Consider the following 17519-nt stretch of genomic DNA (forward strand, 5'->3'; position numbering starts at 1 on the left):
CGTCTTTTGTTTCTTGGAGTGGGTTGGGTATTGCTCGGTAAAAATACGATTTTGTACAGTATATATGAGCGTATTTAAAAAAATAGATAATTTTTTTCTATATTTACGATTTTAGCACATGTATTCGGCGTACGGTGTGTCAAAAATAGCTTTTCGGGACACGGTGTGTCGAAAATGGCTTTTCGAGACATGATGTGCCGAAAATGTCTTTTTTAGCACACCGTATGCCGAATACAGGGAAAAGCGTATTTTGGCATACCATGTGCAGAAAATCAAGTGTATTCGGCACACGGTGTGCTGAAATACACTTTTCCTGTCACGTCGTGTCGCGTCGCGCTTTACTTTTTCTTTTCTTTTCGTTTTTCCTTTTTGCTTTTCCTTTTTGCTTTTCCCATGCGCATGTCGGCCGGCTGTGCCTTTATTTTTTGCATGCGGCTGGCCGGAGCAGTCCCGCGCTGCTATAAAAGGCCGTCGTTCGCTCCATCCTCTGCAAGCGCGAGAAGAGCGACGGCGAGTAGAGCGATTGCGCTGCGTGAGCTGAGCAGCAGGTGAGCGCGAGCGCAGGCAACATTTGAAGCAGCAGTCGAGCACGAGGAGCTGTAGTGCAACAGCGCATGAAGAGGACAGACTTCCGTAATAATAAGTACGTAGATTATATATGTACGTAATATTTAAATGTGTAGATGTAATTAGAGGAATTAGAGTATTTATTAAGTTGATAAAATATAGTAGGTATAATATTTGCATATTTTATGATGTCGTAACAGAATCATCTAGTTATTTTGATCCTAGATTATGTATGTACTTATATTTAGATTAGAAAATGTAATTAGAGCAAGTAGAGTATTTATTCCGTTCGAACACATTGATTAAGTGATATTAAGTTGTTAAAATAGAGTAGGTATAATATTTGCATATTATATGATCTCGTAACAGAAGGTATTATAGTGTAACAGTAATCGTAATATTTAGATTAGAAAATGTAATTAGAGCCAGTAGAGTATTTATTCCGTTCGAATATATTGATTAAATAATATTAAATTGCTAAAATAGAGTAGGTATAATATTTGCATATTGTATGATCTCGTAACACAAGCTATTATAGTGTAACAGTAATCGTAATATTTAGATTAGAAAATGTAATTAGAGCAAGTAGAGTATTTATTCCGTTCGAATACTTTGGTTAAATGATATTAAGTTGCTAAAATAGAGTAGGTATAATATTTGCATATTGTATGATCTCGCAACAGAAGCTACTGTAGTGTAACAGTAATCGTAATATTTAGATTACAAAATGTAATTAGAGCAAGTAGAGTATTTATTCCGTTCGAATACATTGGTTAAATGGTATTAAGTTGATAAAATATAGTACGTATATAACATACATCTAAGTATTTATTTGGCCATTTACGTTTGTTTAGCAGAGACGCTATGACTATCTATATTTATTATAGAGAATGTCCCGTTGTTTTGTATGGGAGACTCGTGTTAATTCAGAACTGTCAACACGTAGAGAGTACGGTTGAGCTACCAATTGATCTAGAAGGCTTAAAATCACATGTTATGAGCCTTTTGCGTATTAACCGGCAGTCCTATAATGTTGTCCTAGAGGGTGTGCGGTCACAGCTTGTGCCAAACAGCTCGCTCATTGTCCATACGTTGTTCGATTTGAAAAGGAACAACGCATGGACCTTGTACTCACGCAAGGCATTAGAGGAGAACTTTGAAATGGGAGTGTACGTAAACATATCACGACCGGAGCATGTTGAAGTGGTGCCTAGCGTGGAAGGATCAGACCATAATGTGATGCACGATGAGGCGGGAGGAAATGTCGGGGAGGGCACTTCCGGTACGGATGGACCCGAAGTGGACTATAGTAAGGTAGATGCAGGATACATGGATGATGAAGCCGGTGATAGTGGGGACGAAGAAGGTGCTGATAACGATGACCCGATGCCGGTGATCTAGTATTTTCATGGTGCTGGGCTGCTAGATTGTACCATCGTTGAGTATAACACCCTATCTAACTGGGGATACCAGAATAGCGACATCCAGGTGGGACAACGGTTTCAGAACAGGGAGGAGGTCATCCACTTTTATCAGCAACTATGCTGTAATCACAAGAAGGGACCACAAGTGCGCCCGGTCTAACCATACGGAGTATGAGGTCAGGTGTATCAAGCACTCGAATTGTCCTTACTTCGTACGAGCCCATAAGCCAAAGCACGAGAACTGTTTTGCGCTAAGTAGACACACCCCACATACATGGAGCGAAGAGGCTGTTAGGAATGTGAGCCACGTCATTGATGCGAGGTTCATAGCCCAACTACTCATCACCCTTGTTAGCACAAACATATATTTGTCACCAAAATCCATTATAGAGGAGGTGCAGACTAAGACGGGTATGCTGATCAATTACCACACCGCGTGGCGAGCGAAGCAGAAGATGTTGAAGACGTTGTTCGGAAGTTTCGAATGGTCGTACCACTATGCACCGAGGTTGCTACAGAAGATTGTTATGACCAATCCAGGGACCCAGTGGGCCATGGCGGATGAGCCGATCAGGCTGGAGGATGGGTCATACAACAGCACCGACCGATATCTCATTAGGTTTTTCTGGTCCTTTGCCCAATGCATCGAAGCTTTCAGACACTGCAAGCCGATGGTATGTGTGGATGCCACATTTCTTAGCGTCAAGTACCATGGTAACCTAATGACAGCGATGGCGATGGATGCAAACAATCAGATCATTCCTCTCACGTATGCAATGGTTGAGAGTGAGAATAATGATAGTTGACTGTGGTTCCTCACCTTGGTGAGGACACGTGTCGTCGGCAATATGGAACGAATCTGTATCATCTTAGACTGCAACAAGGGCCTTGTCAAAGGGTGAACTCCTCAAGCGGGGATCCTGGAGGGACCCCCTTTGAGATTCGGCCGGGGGGATGATTCTGAACTCGCTTCGTAGGTGAAATAAATGGGAGTAAATGAGATGTAGGTGGGGTGGAATGATTGGATGCAGGAGGAAGTAAATACTCAGGAGATTTTTAGACAGGTTCGGGTCGCACTAAGCGTAACACTCTACTCCTGTGCGTATGCTATAAATGCTCTGAGCTGCTGTGTTACAAGAATATTTGTCTAAGTCTAGAGCTTCGTGTTCCTTGTTCTTCGATTGATCCAAGCCTCTGTCTTCTGTGTCTTGTATTCTTCGAGACTCGTCAATGTCTGTCTCGTCCTTCGGTCCTCTTCTCCGGGGAGCTCGCCCCGCTTATATACCCGTCGGGGTGGTAGCGTGTCCAGAAAGGATGGCGCGAGTTCCAAGGCACCATAAATGGAAAGCAACCATCATGGGCTGCTGCGGGAGGTGACGGGGAGGGTTGAAAACGTGCCCCCGTCCGGTCTTATTCGTCATTATTCCACTTTTCAGCGAGTGCTGCGGGGAGAGCCCACCAGGCAGCCATCGAGCAGCCCCGCGTGCCCACCCGGTCAGACCAAGCCTAACACAGAAGGGCGACAGGCGGGGTGCCTCGAGCTCTACGACGTTATCCCGAGGCGCGTCGAATGACGCGCGACGAGACCCGTGCATTAAATGTCCCCACGCCTCCCTGTCAGGTCGTGGCAGGGACTGACAGTAGGCGTGGGGGGAGTGGTTGGAAGTGACAGGCCACGCGCCCTCTTAAATGCAGCATCGGGCCCCTCACCAGTTGACACCTCACCGCTGAGCCCTTGTGGGGGCCACCGGCGAAGGACTTCTCAGGCCCTCGGGGAACTATGAGTGCTCGGGGACTACTGTTCACAGCCCCGAGCACTCTCTCCCGGATATGTCCTCTCTTCGTCCTCGGGGAACCGAGTGCTCGGGGACCACTGTTCATGGCTCCGAGCACTCTCTCCTGGAACTTTGACTGCTCGAGTCATCGGGGAACTCGGGTACTCGGGGACCACTGTTCATGACCCCGAGCACTCTCTTCCCAGAACTTGGTTTTCTCGAACCTCAGAGAGATAACCCCGAGGGAGGGCGCCACGTGGCACTCTGCTATTCTGCCTCGGGACTCGGGGACCCCTGGTTCCCATGTCACCGACAGGCCTCTTGCATGCGTTGGATGTGCTGCATGACAGCACAAACCCCTCTATTGCATGGCTTGATGTGGAGAGAAGGTGGTGCATGCGACACTTAGGTGCGAACCTTTACTCAAGGTACCACAACAAGGGTCCTGTAAAAGAGGTTCAAAAGGTTGTGTCTTCAGAACCAGCAGGCGAAGTTCAACGAGATATGACGAGAGTTAAATAAGACCACTTGAAAGATGATGGCAGAGCAGAAAGCACAGGAGGACCATCTGCGGACGCAAATGGTGGGGGGCCAAACCATCATTAGTCGTTCACATGCTACATTTAGCCAGTGGATAGTGGAAAAGCCGGCGGAGCATTGGGCCCTAATACATGATACTCACGGTTTCATGTTAGAACATAGCGTTTGAAAGATCGCATTTTACTTTTGGTTACAAAAATATCCCATCTAAAATTGTTGTCTCTTATAATAGGTATACGATCATGACAACGAACATAGTAAAGGTGTTCAACAATGTCCTAAAGGGTATACGCGTCCTCCCGTTGTGTGCCATCATTGAGCTCACATTCTATAGGACGGCTGACTACTTTCGAGACCGTGGTATAGCTGCAATGGAGTGCAGCACGCGGATTGCACCTAAGGTGGAGGAAATCTTATCCAGAAGGAGGAGTAAGGCACACTTTCATCGGACTAGGATCTACGACCAGACCAACAATGAATTTGAGGTCATGTGTCGTCGTCGGTACACTTCAGGATACAGCACGGGGGACACCGTGCAACAATATCAAATTGGTCCTCACGAGGTGAAGTGCACATGCAATAAGTCAAAACTGCACCATATCCCGTGCTCCCATATCTTGGCCGCTTGCAGGGACATGGGCGGCAACGACGGATCACAATATGTATCACCCTATTTCACGATAGATGTACTGAGGAGCACATGGCTTCCAAAGATGCGTTCCTTCAACATCGGATCAAGCTACAAAGCAATCGAGTAGCCTAAGTGGGTACCTTATCCCAGGGTCAGACGCACAGATCCTGGAAAGCCTAGAGCCACGAGGCTACAAGGTGACATAGATGCAGCAGATGCTGTTGATGGACTACGTAGGTGTAAAATATGCAAGCAATCTGGTCCTGACAGGAGGACTTGTCCGACCCGGCGGTAAACTATTAGGCTACGATCGAACTGGAATGTATTGAATTTGTTGACATTGAGTTTTTTATATGAAGTTTATTGGAAATATGGATTGTATTGTAATTTGTTATGCACGTATTAGGTGTTGTACCTATTTTGTAATAACTGTTATCTTACGTTGTTTTGTAATTGAACCATGAGGCTTAAAATCATTTGCATGGCTCATGTTCACCTTCCCGAGCTTCTTCAAATACGGTACGACGAGAACCATAAGGGTGATTTTCGTAGGGCAACAGGTACAACGATAATACATGAATTTCAATTGCTCTGATAACTTGGTACTTACTCAATAAATGTATTGCATACCTTTGCAGTTGGCCCCGTTGCGTTCCAGTAGTGTGCGCAAGCTTAAGGAGTTAGACCATCGATTCCACGAGCCACTCGCATAGGCCGGACTACTACCGTTCGCTCTTATGATGGTAGGAGCTCCCATGGAGGGTGGTGGCAGGACTCCCCTGCCGCCGATTGAGATCTCACTGCTCACAGGCCTCGTCGACCACTGGCGTCCTGAGACGCACACATTCCACTTTCTTTACGGAGGGATGACTGTTACTTTACGGGACGTGGCCATGCTAACCGGGCTCCCGATAAGGGGCACCCCGTTAGTACTTTCACGATCAGCAAAGGAGCGGTGGAAGAGTTATATTAAGGGCAGGTAATTATTTGTTACATAAAGCATTTCATACGTTGCAGTATTGTTCGTGGTTCATTGAGTCTCTGCATCTTTTATGTTTAATGTGCAATATGACATGAAGGACGTAGGGCTCTCCATGTCATGTATTCATGGGCTACCACAATTCAGCTCTTGCCCACCGGATGCGAACGAGGCAACAGTTATGCAGCATTACGAGGTGTACTTATACATCTTGCTTGGAGGTATTATGTTCTGCAACACGGCAGACGATTATGTACTTCTGCATATTGTATGGTTAGCGCGTCAGCTCGCATCACGTCCGTACAAGCCAACACGTTACAATTGGGGATCTGCTGTGTTGACCGCTACATAGAAAGGATTATGTGTCGCTACCCAACGGTCAACGAAAATGAGATCTATTTCTGGCTGCCTACACTTTCTACAGCTCTGGAGCTGGGAGTATCTCCCGGTTTGTCGACCGTGGGTGAGCAAGATCTACTATCCAGTTCCCATCTCCGATGGCGTTATCGACGACATGAGGCCAACGATGGGGTATCGTTGGATTCGTGCCAGGCTGCGATGGACTCACCACCAAGACCATGGAAACTACGCTCGGGTGATCAGTGACCTTGACGTCCTCAGCGCCGACCTCGTGGAGTGGGATCCATGGCGTAGGGAATGAGTGGCCGAAATTGCGACTACCGGTCTCATCGCATCCTCTTGTTTTCGTGACTCCGACTTATGGATGACCAGATGTTTTTTGCTTTACATGAACAATGTAGAAGTGTATTCTCCTGATCTGTACAGAGGCAGTTTGGTCATCGTCAGTTGGTGTCAGTACCTCCCCCACGAGACGTTGGTCGGACGCACGAGTAATTGTGTTACTGTACATACAATTCTTGTGTTACGAAATTGTAACTGTTTATGTCACGTACAGGAGAAGTGCACAAGAGAACACAGGCACACATGACTGGTCGGAGATTAATGCAGAGCACATAAATCGGTGGATGGAGTCAGACCCAGTGGATGTCGTCGTTCCTGTAGGATAGTACAACGACAACACGTACTGGGAGTACCTTTCGTGGTACCAGTCACGCACGCGTGCCACCTTACTCAGCGGCAACGTACTGCCAGCCCCCATACCCTTCTCTGAAGATTGTGCCCGGCTTCTTCATGTGGTGGTAAGTGATGTTATACTTATAACAATTTTTATTAGTTTCTCATCCGTATTACTGACATAACCCTCAACAACTACAGACCGAAGCGGGGTACGAAATGCATAGGTATACGGAACATGCATGTGGGGAAGCAAGTGGGTCATCCACGCGAAGGGATCGGCACCCTCTCCGGGACTACATGAGGACGAGAGGGTCTCGCTTGTTGTTCGCGATACGTGGTCTAGGTGATTGCGCCCCGCGTTCTAGGGGTTATGATGTACCCGCTATGGACCCGTCCCGTGCCTCCCACAGCAGGCGCTCGTCCAGTACTCATGAGGCACATTCACGGGAGGCACCTTCTTCTGCGGCCATCATGTAACACGTTCTTGTGTTGGAGCCGAGGAGGTGATCGAGGCTCCTGCTCCCGAGGAGTGTACACTAGGTTCTCAGCCCCCTCCGTTCACACAACCTACTCAGGTTACGCAGACAACTACACCAGTATTATCAACTCACCACGAGGACGTAATTGACTGCACACAACAGACGCCCACCTGGAGCGGCACACAAGATTTTGACTGGGCTGCTACATTGCAAGCGAGTAGCTTCACTGAGCTACTGAGCAGCCAATACCCCCAATATCCCGATACACCTGGGGGTTCACAGTGGTACCAGGAAGCTGAGACTTCAGCATTTCGGACTCCATCCGAGCACGTAATACCGGCAGGCACACTCCCGCATGACGATCCTACATTGTGGTACATGCAGGGCCGAGTTAGCGGTTCTGGATATACATTCGGTGGAGTTGGAACACAGCACGACGATGAAGATGAGGACTAAGGGCATACGTGGCAGGGGCCAGCTCAGGCCGCTGGGATGAGGGCCACACACCCGCCAAATGCTTACACTCCTGGGGATTGCTTGCGGCGTCGGCGTCGTTAATGAGCCAGTGCAATATATTGTGTACTCATCTATTTTGTGTACTCATTTATACTATGTGTTATTCACTATATTATATACTCATTTGTACTATACCATACACTTCAGTGTTCAAGTAATTACATTTAATTTACATAATTTTTATCAATTAATTAGGACACATAACTTATTTATGAGTAACTTATTAAGTATTTGTATATATCATTTACGATATTTCATACCTGTTTATTAAATAATCAGCGATTCGTGCTTTGGTGCAGAGAAAAAAATTGCAGTGAAAGATCAATACTTATATGGCGGAAAATTCTAGTACTGGCTTCCCATAGACACATACAATGATAGATATAGCATTAACTACCTCTTTACAGGTTGTGCATGGAGGGAAGGATGATCCCTTCAAAGAGAGCAACCTAATTCAAGCTGTGTCTAAATTGAATGCAAGACCGTTATGTTCTGTGTTCACCGTTTCACTTCTACATGTAACAACCGACGATCTTAGGGCCCTTTTGCATGAGCGCCGCCAAATATACCTAAGAGTGTGCGAACTAGCCAACCATCCTTCTGTGCCGGGTTTCTGTATGAGGCAAAGAATGATGGCGATGTTGCCCGACCAGTATGCATTCCACATACAGGTTCGTCAATTTCTATTTGATCACCATACTTATCTTGTTGCGGTTGATTCGAATACGCCTCTTCTGCTTTAGGCATTCCCAAAAGACGCAGAGTTAATCAACAAAGAAAGGCCACACTTCTTGTCAATGCATATGCTCTTTGGCGGGGGTGTGATACCTGGTTTGCGTAGAAGACGACGAAGATCAACGAACCTAATGGGTACAAGAGCTGATGATGATTTCATGCCACTAATGCCTCGACGTTCCACCAGCCATACATGAGAAGGTTCAACAAACACTACAAGAGCACATGCTTGTACTGTGATACCTCAAGACAACGACGACGACGACGATTTCATGCCACCAATGTCTCAACGTTCCACCAGCCATACAGGAGAAGGTTCAACGAACACTACAAGAGCACGTGCTCGTACCGTGATACCTCAAGACGACGACGACGACGACGATTTCATGCCACCAATGCGTTGACGTTTTCACCAGCCATACATGAGATGGTTCAACGAACACTACAAGAGCACGTGCTCGTACTGTGATACCTCAAGACGACGAGGATGATGATTTCATGCCACCAATGCCTCGACGATTTCGCTAATCTACGTCGTCACTTTCCGCCGCCATCTTGAGATGATCAATGATACAAGGGCTAATGTTACGCATGTTCAAACATACCTAAGTGTTAAGACTGCTCGCCACCTTATAGACTACATGCTTTCTTACTCATGCATTTTGAAATGTACAGTTACATTAGCAACTAATTTCTAATTTTGTTCAGAGTTACTAATTACATGAAATAATAACACATCGTTACATAAAATGAAGAGCCAAATCACTAAGATAAAATGACTGTTAAATTAACAACTCGTTTCAAATTTAGTTAAAAGTTGCTAATTACATGAAATAACAAAATACCTGTAACATGGAATCGAACCGGCCACATGGAAAAAAAACATGTATTTCGGCACACCGTGTGCCGAATACACTTGATTTTTGCCACACGGTGTGCCGAAATACGCTTTTCCCTGTATTCGACACACAGGTGATTTTCGGCACACCGTGTGCCGAATACAGTATATTCGGCACACGGTGTGCCGAAAATGACTTTTCCGGTACACCGTGTCCCGCAAAACCATTTTCGACACACTGTGCACCGAATACAGATGCTAAAATCATAAAAAAAAAATAAAAAATTGTCTATTTAATTAAATATGCTCACATATATTGTACAAATTCGTATTTTTGCCGGTATTGCTCCCCTCATCTTTAATTATTGGCAGATTTTACTATCTGTCATTGAATAGTTTATTATGTTTTATATATGCTATTATTATATTAATGATATATGAGTCTAAGCTATACATGTTATTCTTATAATAAATAATATATTATAGATTAGACAGTTATTAGGTAACATACCGTGAATTTATCATAATTTTTTTTGGGAGAATTTGTTCGCTACCATTGCGACAAAATCTACATGTCTTGTAAACTTCGAAGCTAAACATATTTGAAGTAACTTTTCTTTTACAAAAATAGTGGTGTAAGTTAACGATGAGAGGCTAACCACTGGCGCATGCTATGTTTAGGTAGATGAAATGACCAAGTCACAGTCCGTCATCATACAACGTACCAGCGCAGTGCTATCGGAGCAGTAGAATCCGACGTATAATCATCATACGTATTTTGCGCCCTTATTACGTTATACTCTATGTATATAAAAAACATATAATGCATTTAGTGATGAAGATATGGTTCGTATTCCGTTAATAAAAAAAGAAAGATATGGTATAAATTTGGTGCCTTTATTGTGTTGTACTCTATGCGTCAAATGGACTTATAGCATGAAGATACGGTCTTCATCACCACGTCAGAAATGCATTTGGTGCCTTTTATTATATTGCACTATATGCATAAAAGACAGATTGCGATTCTGGTGATGAAGATATGATCAATTGATTGTTAAGGATGATCGCTATCACCTTAGGACAGATAAGCCTTTTGGTGGATATTGGATGCCTTAGGACTGATTGGTGTCTAGCGTTTTTTTCTAGAAAAATAGAAGACGCCCGGAGGAACAAAAGAACAATGGGTTCAACCTGCAGGCTCCATCTGAGGCCAGAGAAAAATAGATAGAGAAAAAGACGATGCGTTTTGCTGGATATCGTTGGCTGATGGATTGGCTTTTACCGAGAGTGAAAAAGGAAAATGAAGGACAATCGTGGTCGGCAGGATTCGAACCTGCGCGGGCAGGGCCCACATGATTTCTAGTCATGCCCGATAACCACTCCGGCACGACCACCTTGCTGTTGTCGCCAACCTCCGAACATGTTTTGACAAACTCCTAAATTTCACTGCAGGCAGGGCCCACATGAAGCAAGAGGGCTTCGGTGTTGACGACGGCAGACTGGCTTGATGGAGGAGGTGGGGGCGAGCGAAGACGGCCTGATGGAAACGGGTTAGTGTGGCTGCGGGCAGAAGGCGGGAATGTCGGGAGGTTGAGGACGGCTGTGAACCGTTGCAATATTGCAATGTTGCAACGACCACTTTTTTTTATATCGCGTGTCAAAGCTGCAATGCCAGTTCCTTTACAAGAAGAAGAGAAACAAAGTTGTGGAGATAATTGTCGATGATGTAAGACGAAGTTGCCCCAATCCGAAGGCTGAACTTATGTATTATGATGTCGAAGACTGATAAGACATGGATGACACAGGGCAAACATGGTCACTCTCTCGAATCCGAAGGCTGAACTTATGTATTATGATGGCTCTGTCAGACTTGTTGGATTCTTAGTTGTATGAAAATCAGGAAACTCCGTTTTCAGCTTCAGTGTTTGAGGGAAAGAAGAGCACATAGAACCTTTCTGCTGGGCGTTGAGAATCGAGATGCAGAACGAGGGGATGATCAGTCTCCTGCAGCACAGCATATCTGGCAGTTTTTCCTGTAAGAAATACAGTTTTGACGAACCTATCTGGTGGCATTTCGACATGAAATCATCATAGTTATGAAACATATTGTGGTTTGCACTTTCCAGATCCTCCACTGAAAACATATGCAGAAGTCTCAGAAAGTGGTTTACACTTCACAGATATGGCCTACCAGGCACTTCCGCAAATGCAGATGTAGTGATTAAAAACTGGATCAACAGTGTATAGTTTCTAACTTTCCACTCGTAATGATTTATGGGTACTTTAGTCATATACATCCACACTGCTATTGGTAGTTCAGTAATATACATCCACGCTGCTTAAGCACATAAGATGAAATAAGGCTACAGAAGAAGAAAATATAAACATGGGTACAAAAGAAACATCAACTAGAGCAGGCCTAATTATCATTCCACGTGAACGGGAACTCACGAGGTCTTCCACAACTGTGTACTTCCAAACTCCAAGTAGCCGGTAAATCCGCTGGCATTGCATAGAAATATAGAATGCTAGTGAGTAGCAAGGCGAGTGACGCTGGGCGTCTAGGGGTAATTGTACTATTAACTCTAAGTACATCTCACAGGTGCCCCAGCACAGGCCACGGAGTCACTCCATTGGCAGGAAGCATAGGCTTTATGATCGGAGCTCGCCGCACCATCGTGATGGATTCATTCAGACGTGATGCTTGGCCCTTGAATTGAGATGCCTTCTGCAGGGATGTAAAGTTCAGGATAAAAGTGGCAGTCAGTAAGAGAATATAGCATTGCAAGGGGCAAACGGAGCTAAGCCATAATGGGTTACAAAACGAAAATTGGAACAACATAATGTAAATAATGATTGTTCGACTGTTTAATACCAACACATTCCAATAAGGATCAGTTGGAATGTTGGTCGATGTGTTATCCACAATGTACATGGCAGTACACAGAGTTATCAGGGAATGATCTGGTGTTTACATTGTACTGCCATGCGATTTATCACCAAGTCCTAACCCCGTCATCGCATTAGAAGAAACCATAGAAGCGCTTGTGGGCGTAGCAAGGCAAGTTCTTCGATCCTTTGTACTCCCTCTCTGCTCTTCCTTCAGCATATTCAGCACAGGAGCATCGCCAAAGACAGGCCCGGAGCCATCCTACAGGTCTCCTCGGGACCTCAGCTAGGCTCAGTGATCCAGGAAGCAGCGTCTCAAGAAGGCAAAATCCGCAAACAAGACGCTTGCGCGGAAGGGGATCGAAAGGCGTCACCTTTTCGTCGAGGACGAGGCGGACGCGCGCGACGGCCTTGCTCTGGCGCCGCATCCGGTACAGCCGACGCCCGAGCACGGCGAAGCCGAGTAGCGCGACGGCAAACGGCACCGACCACGCGCTCCTCGCCGCGCGCAGGGCCCACACCCGCAGCGCGTCCAGCGGCAGCTTCCACCACCGCACCGCTTCTCCTCCCTTCGCCACCGCCCCCTCGGGCTCCGCCGGCGCCGCGGCCCCCTCGAACGGCTCGACCTCGGTCTTCTCTCCGTCCGAGGACGAGTCCGACCACAGCGCCGCGCGGTCACGGCTGGGGAAGATGAGGTCATCGGGGTCCGGCTCCACCCAGCTCGCGCTGCCGGAGTCTGCGAGGAGCTCCTCCTCCTCGGAGTCCCCTTTCGACAACGACGCCCTCCTGGGGTACTTGGCGCCGGAGCCGAGGTCGAAGTAATCGTGCTTGATGGCGCCGGCGTCGTCCTCCCCGACGCCGGCGTACGGCTCGGCCGCGGCGGCGGCCTTGGGGCACGCGAGGAGGAGCTCCCAGTCCTCGTCCATCCCGCGGAGGCTAGCCAGGGTTTGGGCGTGGATGGGGCAAAGAGGAAGAGGATGCTGTGCCGTGTCGGGTGGGAGAAGATTCGCTGGATTGGAAGGAAACGGTGGTTATTTTGCAGTTGCTTCAGCGTTTGTGGGGAGAAAGGAAAGGAAAGGAAAGGAATAGAATTTGATTCTTTTTTATTTGCATGAAGCGATGCAAATTACGAAGCGTCGAAGCAGTGGCCGTTCAATTTCAACAGGAGTATTCGAATGCTATGGTGATCGATTGGCACCTCCAGTCTTCACTGTAAAATTCAGTAATACTCCGATAGAAAATTCAATCAAATATTCATCATTTTGGGTATGAGATCGTGCCAGATTCTCCAAAAAAAAAAGTCCCAAGTAATTCACTAGATAATTGCAATTTCTACTCAGTAAATTTGTTTGGTTTGGTTACAATCACTCCTTAATTATGAAAGTTTGATCTAATCAACTTGCATCGTGACACGTGAGCACGTGCAACAGAGATAAGGTGGTTCTTCAAACCGAAAGGAAAAAAGAAAGAAATAAGATGAAATGCGAAGTGGAACTAGATTTTTAGAGGCCTGCGTGAGAACGTGTGCTTGGTGGCGTTCATCGACAGCGATTTGATTTGGTTTCTCGTCGATTTATGGGTCGTTCAAAATAACGCTTCAGATATTTTGTTTGCCAAAGCACCCCCATAATCTCGTTTGTCTGTTCGAGATTTTCTCTGGTAGTCTGGTGGCCGAGTGTCGAGTGAGAGAGAAATTCTGGAGCGTACTCCTATCATCATTGTCTGAAACGAAAATTCCATGTGTTCAATCAATTTTACGGGCTGCTATTCCTCGAGTGAATTCGAGTGACGTAACGATACTGAAACGAAGGAGCGGCCACTTTGAAAGGCACGAATCTGTCCACGTCGACGTTTCAGTTCAGCACGGATACCAGAAGAATGACGATTCTTTTTTTTTTAGGGGGACTAGCAAGAGTTCTACCGTACACGGTTTTGATTTACATTGTGACTGTGAGAGAAAAAGTTAAAGTAAGTTCCGAAGTAAGGGGCAGCCCTAAGAAAAAAAGGACCCTAATCCTCAAGAAACAAAGCATGACTCCCCAAAGATATAGCATCTATTGTGAGACTTGCTACTTTTCCTGAGTTTTCGTCTAATTTTGAAAGATATGTGGATTACATTCTATCTAGATATTTCACATGGTGTAGATGAGAAAATCGTTAAATTATGACAGTGTGTTTTCGGTATGGCCTACCAAGCGTTGTGCAAAGGGACACAGAAATGACGAGGGATGACGATTCTCTCTATGTCCAAAGGGCACGTAAGATAGGAACGTAAAAAGCATATGGTTTTGGTTGCTCAAATTGGCCAGGAAAATGAAGTTGCTTACGCAGAGGAACCTTTCTGCAAAGTAATTAGTAGTTGCTGGGTTTAGTCAGCAAAAGTCATGGACTCATGGGTTAGTCTCGGTGCAGCTGTAAGCCTGTAAACCATCTGCAACCGTTGCTGTTTTGCGACCCATGCAGCAGTTCGAGTGCGCTTGAGCCTGCACTCTTTGGCTGCATTTTGCCGCGTGCAAGGCACACCTGTTGAGAACTTGAGATGCCATGGTTTATTGATAGCAAAGACCACGGTGAGCCCCCTGGTTTATCAGGTCCATTATTGGCGTAATACCGCTGCGCAGCTCACGAGATTGATGATCTTGTAGTTGAAGCGCACACACTTGAGTGTTGATCTCTTCCAATGACTGCAGTTTGCAGCTCGCAGGACACTTCTTTACCTCATTGAATCTTGAGAGGATATGCTTTGTCGGCAGGCAAAACCATGGTGAGCCCCTAGTTTAGCAGGTCCATTGGCACTAGACGGCTGCGGAGCTCACAAGATTAGCCATACCTGTTATGCCAGGCCATTTTCAGTGAGCATAACGCAGCCTCAAGAAACCACAAAGTGACAGTCCTGCGCTCGTGCTCTTCAAGACAAAACATATGCAGCCATGAACTTGCTTCATCGCCTAGCATGGCAAAATCTCCCGATTTTTTTAAACTTTTTTCTATTTTTCTTAACTTTTCCATTCGAGATGTACTGATTTTGCTGCTTCTTCTTCTTCTTGTACCTCTTCTTCTAATAACGCTTCAGATATTTTGTTTGCCAAAGCACTCCATTATCTCGTTTGTCTGTTCTAGCTTTTATCTGGTAGCAGAACGTCCAGTGAGAGCGAAATCCTAGAGCCTGCTACTCATCATCATTGACAGAAAAATCTGTTAGAGGTTGGGCTGTAGCCCAATTAAATATTCAAATAAATCTCAATGCCTATTCATGGATGACAAGTGGTGAGAAAATTATTAGTACTGTATTTCTAATCTAGTAGGACGTAGACCACATTATAAAATGAACTAGTCTTATCTAAAAATATAAAATAAAAAGCAAACAAAGAACACACGTGTATGCTCACCTCGCCTTTCCCAGCCCAAAAATGGTACGACGTTTCTGTGTCCGGGCATGTGCGATGCTGCAGGTTCTTTTTTCTGCTCAGCCATGCATGATGATTCGGTCTACACATGTCAACCTGGAGATATATACGAAGGAGAGACGTCTTTGTTTCAACTGTAGATCGTGAGAAGTAATTTATAAATTATGGATTATGAGAGTTAGATGGTATTATTTGACGAAGTTGGTAGAAAACAAATTATTAGATTGTTATAATCTAGAGGTTGAACTATACAATCTAATCTATTTTATAGTCTGTTTGTTTCAGTTATAGATTGTGAAAAAGTGAAAAAAACGAGTTGTAGATTGTAAATTGTAAAAAGTTAGATTATAAAGCTTAATTGTATAAACTACAGAAGTTGATAGAAGATATATAACTAGGTTGTTACAATCTAGAGACTAGATTATACAATCCAATTTTTATAATTAATTTATTTGTTTCATAATTTAATCTATTTATTTCATAATTTATAAACTAAAACAAATATATCTCTACGGATACATCACAATAGAAGCACCGCTTTGTTTTTGTCTAGCGTTCCTTTGTGGTGTGCCGCCGCTAATCAGATTTTTGGAAAGCGCTTTCATGATTACTCGCTTCGTCTGCTTCCTCCTTACCATATAGAAGCCTGCCTATGAAGCGCTTTCATAATTTGCTTCACTCTGCGTCAGACGATTCTGGCCAAAATTATTCCCAATCCCTACAACGTCTTTCTATTTGAACCGCAATTGTCCTCCCGAGACATTCACTACGTGAAAAATAGATAAAATAGATATAAAATAAATAACAGGTCATAACATGACTCGTCACTGGTGATAAAAGTGATAAATCATCCTAAATCAGTCATAGATGATGGATCACTATGACTCATCATCTATTACGACTCATAAATTATAAATCATCTTAGTTAGTTATTAGTGACAGGTTATATAAGTTACGGATCGTCCTAGTTAGTTATTGGTGACGGGTCACAACTTGACCTGTCACCAATGACTAACTCATCAGTGACAGGTCATTCTAGTCAGTTATTAGTGACGGTTCAGTTATGACCTGTCACAAATGACTTGATCAATACATAGAGTATCATTTTATCTATTGTGTGTATATATACCTCTAGGTATTCATATAATTAGATTTATGTAGATATATATACATAGCATTATGGTTGTTTTTATAGATGTACCTGATCGATATATAGAGCTATCATTTTACGTGATGCAAATATGCATGTACTCTTGATTTATACCATGTGTGTATATATATATAGTAATATAAACATATATGTGTATTCTATATTATTTTTCTCTATTCATTAGGGGTGTATATATATAATATACAACCTCAGAAATATATATATATATATATATATGTGTGTGTGTGTATGATGCTAAAATTTTATTTTATTTATTTTTTCTCACCTCAGCAGCATTAGAATAGAAATTATTATACAATTTTGCTCAAGTTTAATGTAAGGGGTGGCGGCTATTGACATAAACGCACGTTTAGAAAATAGTACAGAAACTTCCGGGGCGAGAACTCAATCTTCCAAGCCATTTTTGGCCTCGAAAAATTCGCCAAAACTAACGTTGTAGATGTCTGTAGAGTAAAAAAACGTCAAAATCGAAATCTGTATGCAAAAGTTATGCCCTTGTTACTAAAAGCACTCCGGAACAACATTTCGGG

The 17519-nt window shown here is 44.5% G+C and overlaps 1 protein-coding gene and 1 non-coding gene across 2 annotated transcripts; both read right to left on the reverse strand.

The window, feature by feature from the left end:
- Positions 1–10834: 10834 nt before the first annotated feature.
- Positions 10835–10916, reverse strand: TRNAS-AGA (transfer RNA serine (anticodon AGA)). Its single transcript has one exon. It is a non-coding gene; the product is annotated as a tRNA-Ser (tRNA).
- Positions 10917–11766: 850 nt separating this feature from the next.
- On the reverse strand, positions 11767–13549 carry LOC133909326 (uncharacterized). Its single transcript, XM_062351707.1, has 2 exons — positions 12786–13549; positions 11767–12250 (listed from the first exon to the last, which is right to left on the reverse strand). The coding sequence occupies exons 1-2, from the start codon at positions 13335–13337 to the stop codon at positions 12119–12121; spliced, it is 684 nt and encodes a 227-aa protein (XP_062207691.1). The 5' UTR covers positions 13338–13549; the 3' UTR covers positions 11767–12118.
- Positions 13550–17519: the final 3970 nt, after the last annotated feature.

This window comes from Phragmites australis, chromosome 2, assembly GCF_958298935.1.
Source record: "Phragmites australis chromosome 2, lpPhrAust1.1, whole genome shotgun sequence".
NCBI classification, from domain to species: domain Eukaryota; kingdom Viridiplantae; phylum Streptophyta; class Magnoliopsida; order Poales; family Poaceae; genus Phragmites; species Phragmites australis.

Excerpts from the sequence above, each read along its gene's own strand:
- LOC133909326 (XM_062351707.1), bottom strand. The coding sequence starts at position 13,337 with ATGGACGAGGACTGGGAGCTCCTCCTCGCGTGCCCCAAGGCCGCCGCC. Across the intron at positions 12,251-12,785 it reads GCCTCGTCCTCGACGAAAAG|AAGGCATCTCAATTCAAGGG; the intron begins GTGACGCCTTTC and ends ACATCCCTGCAG.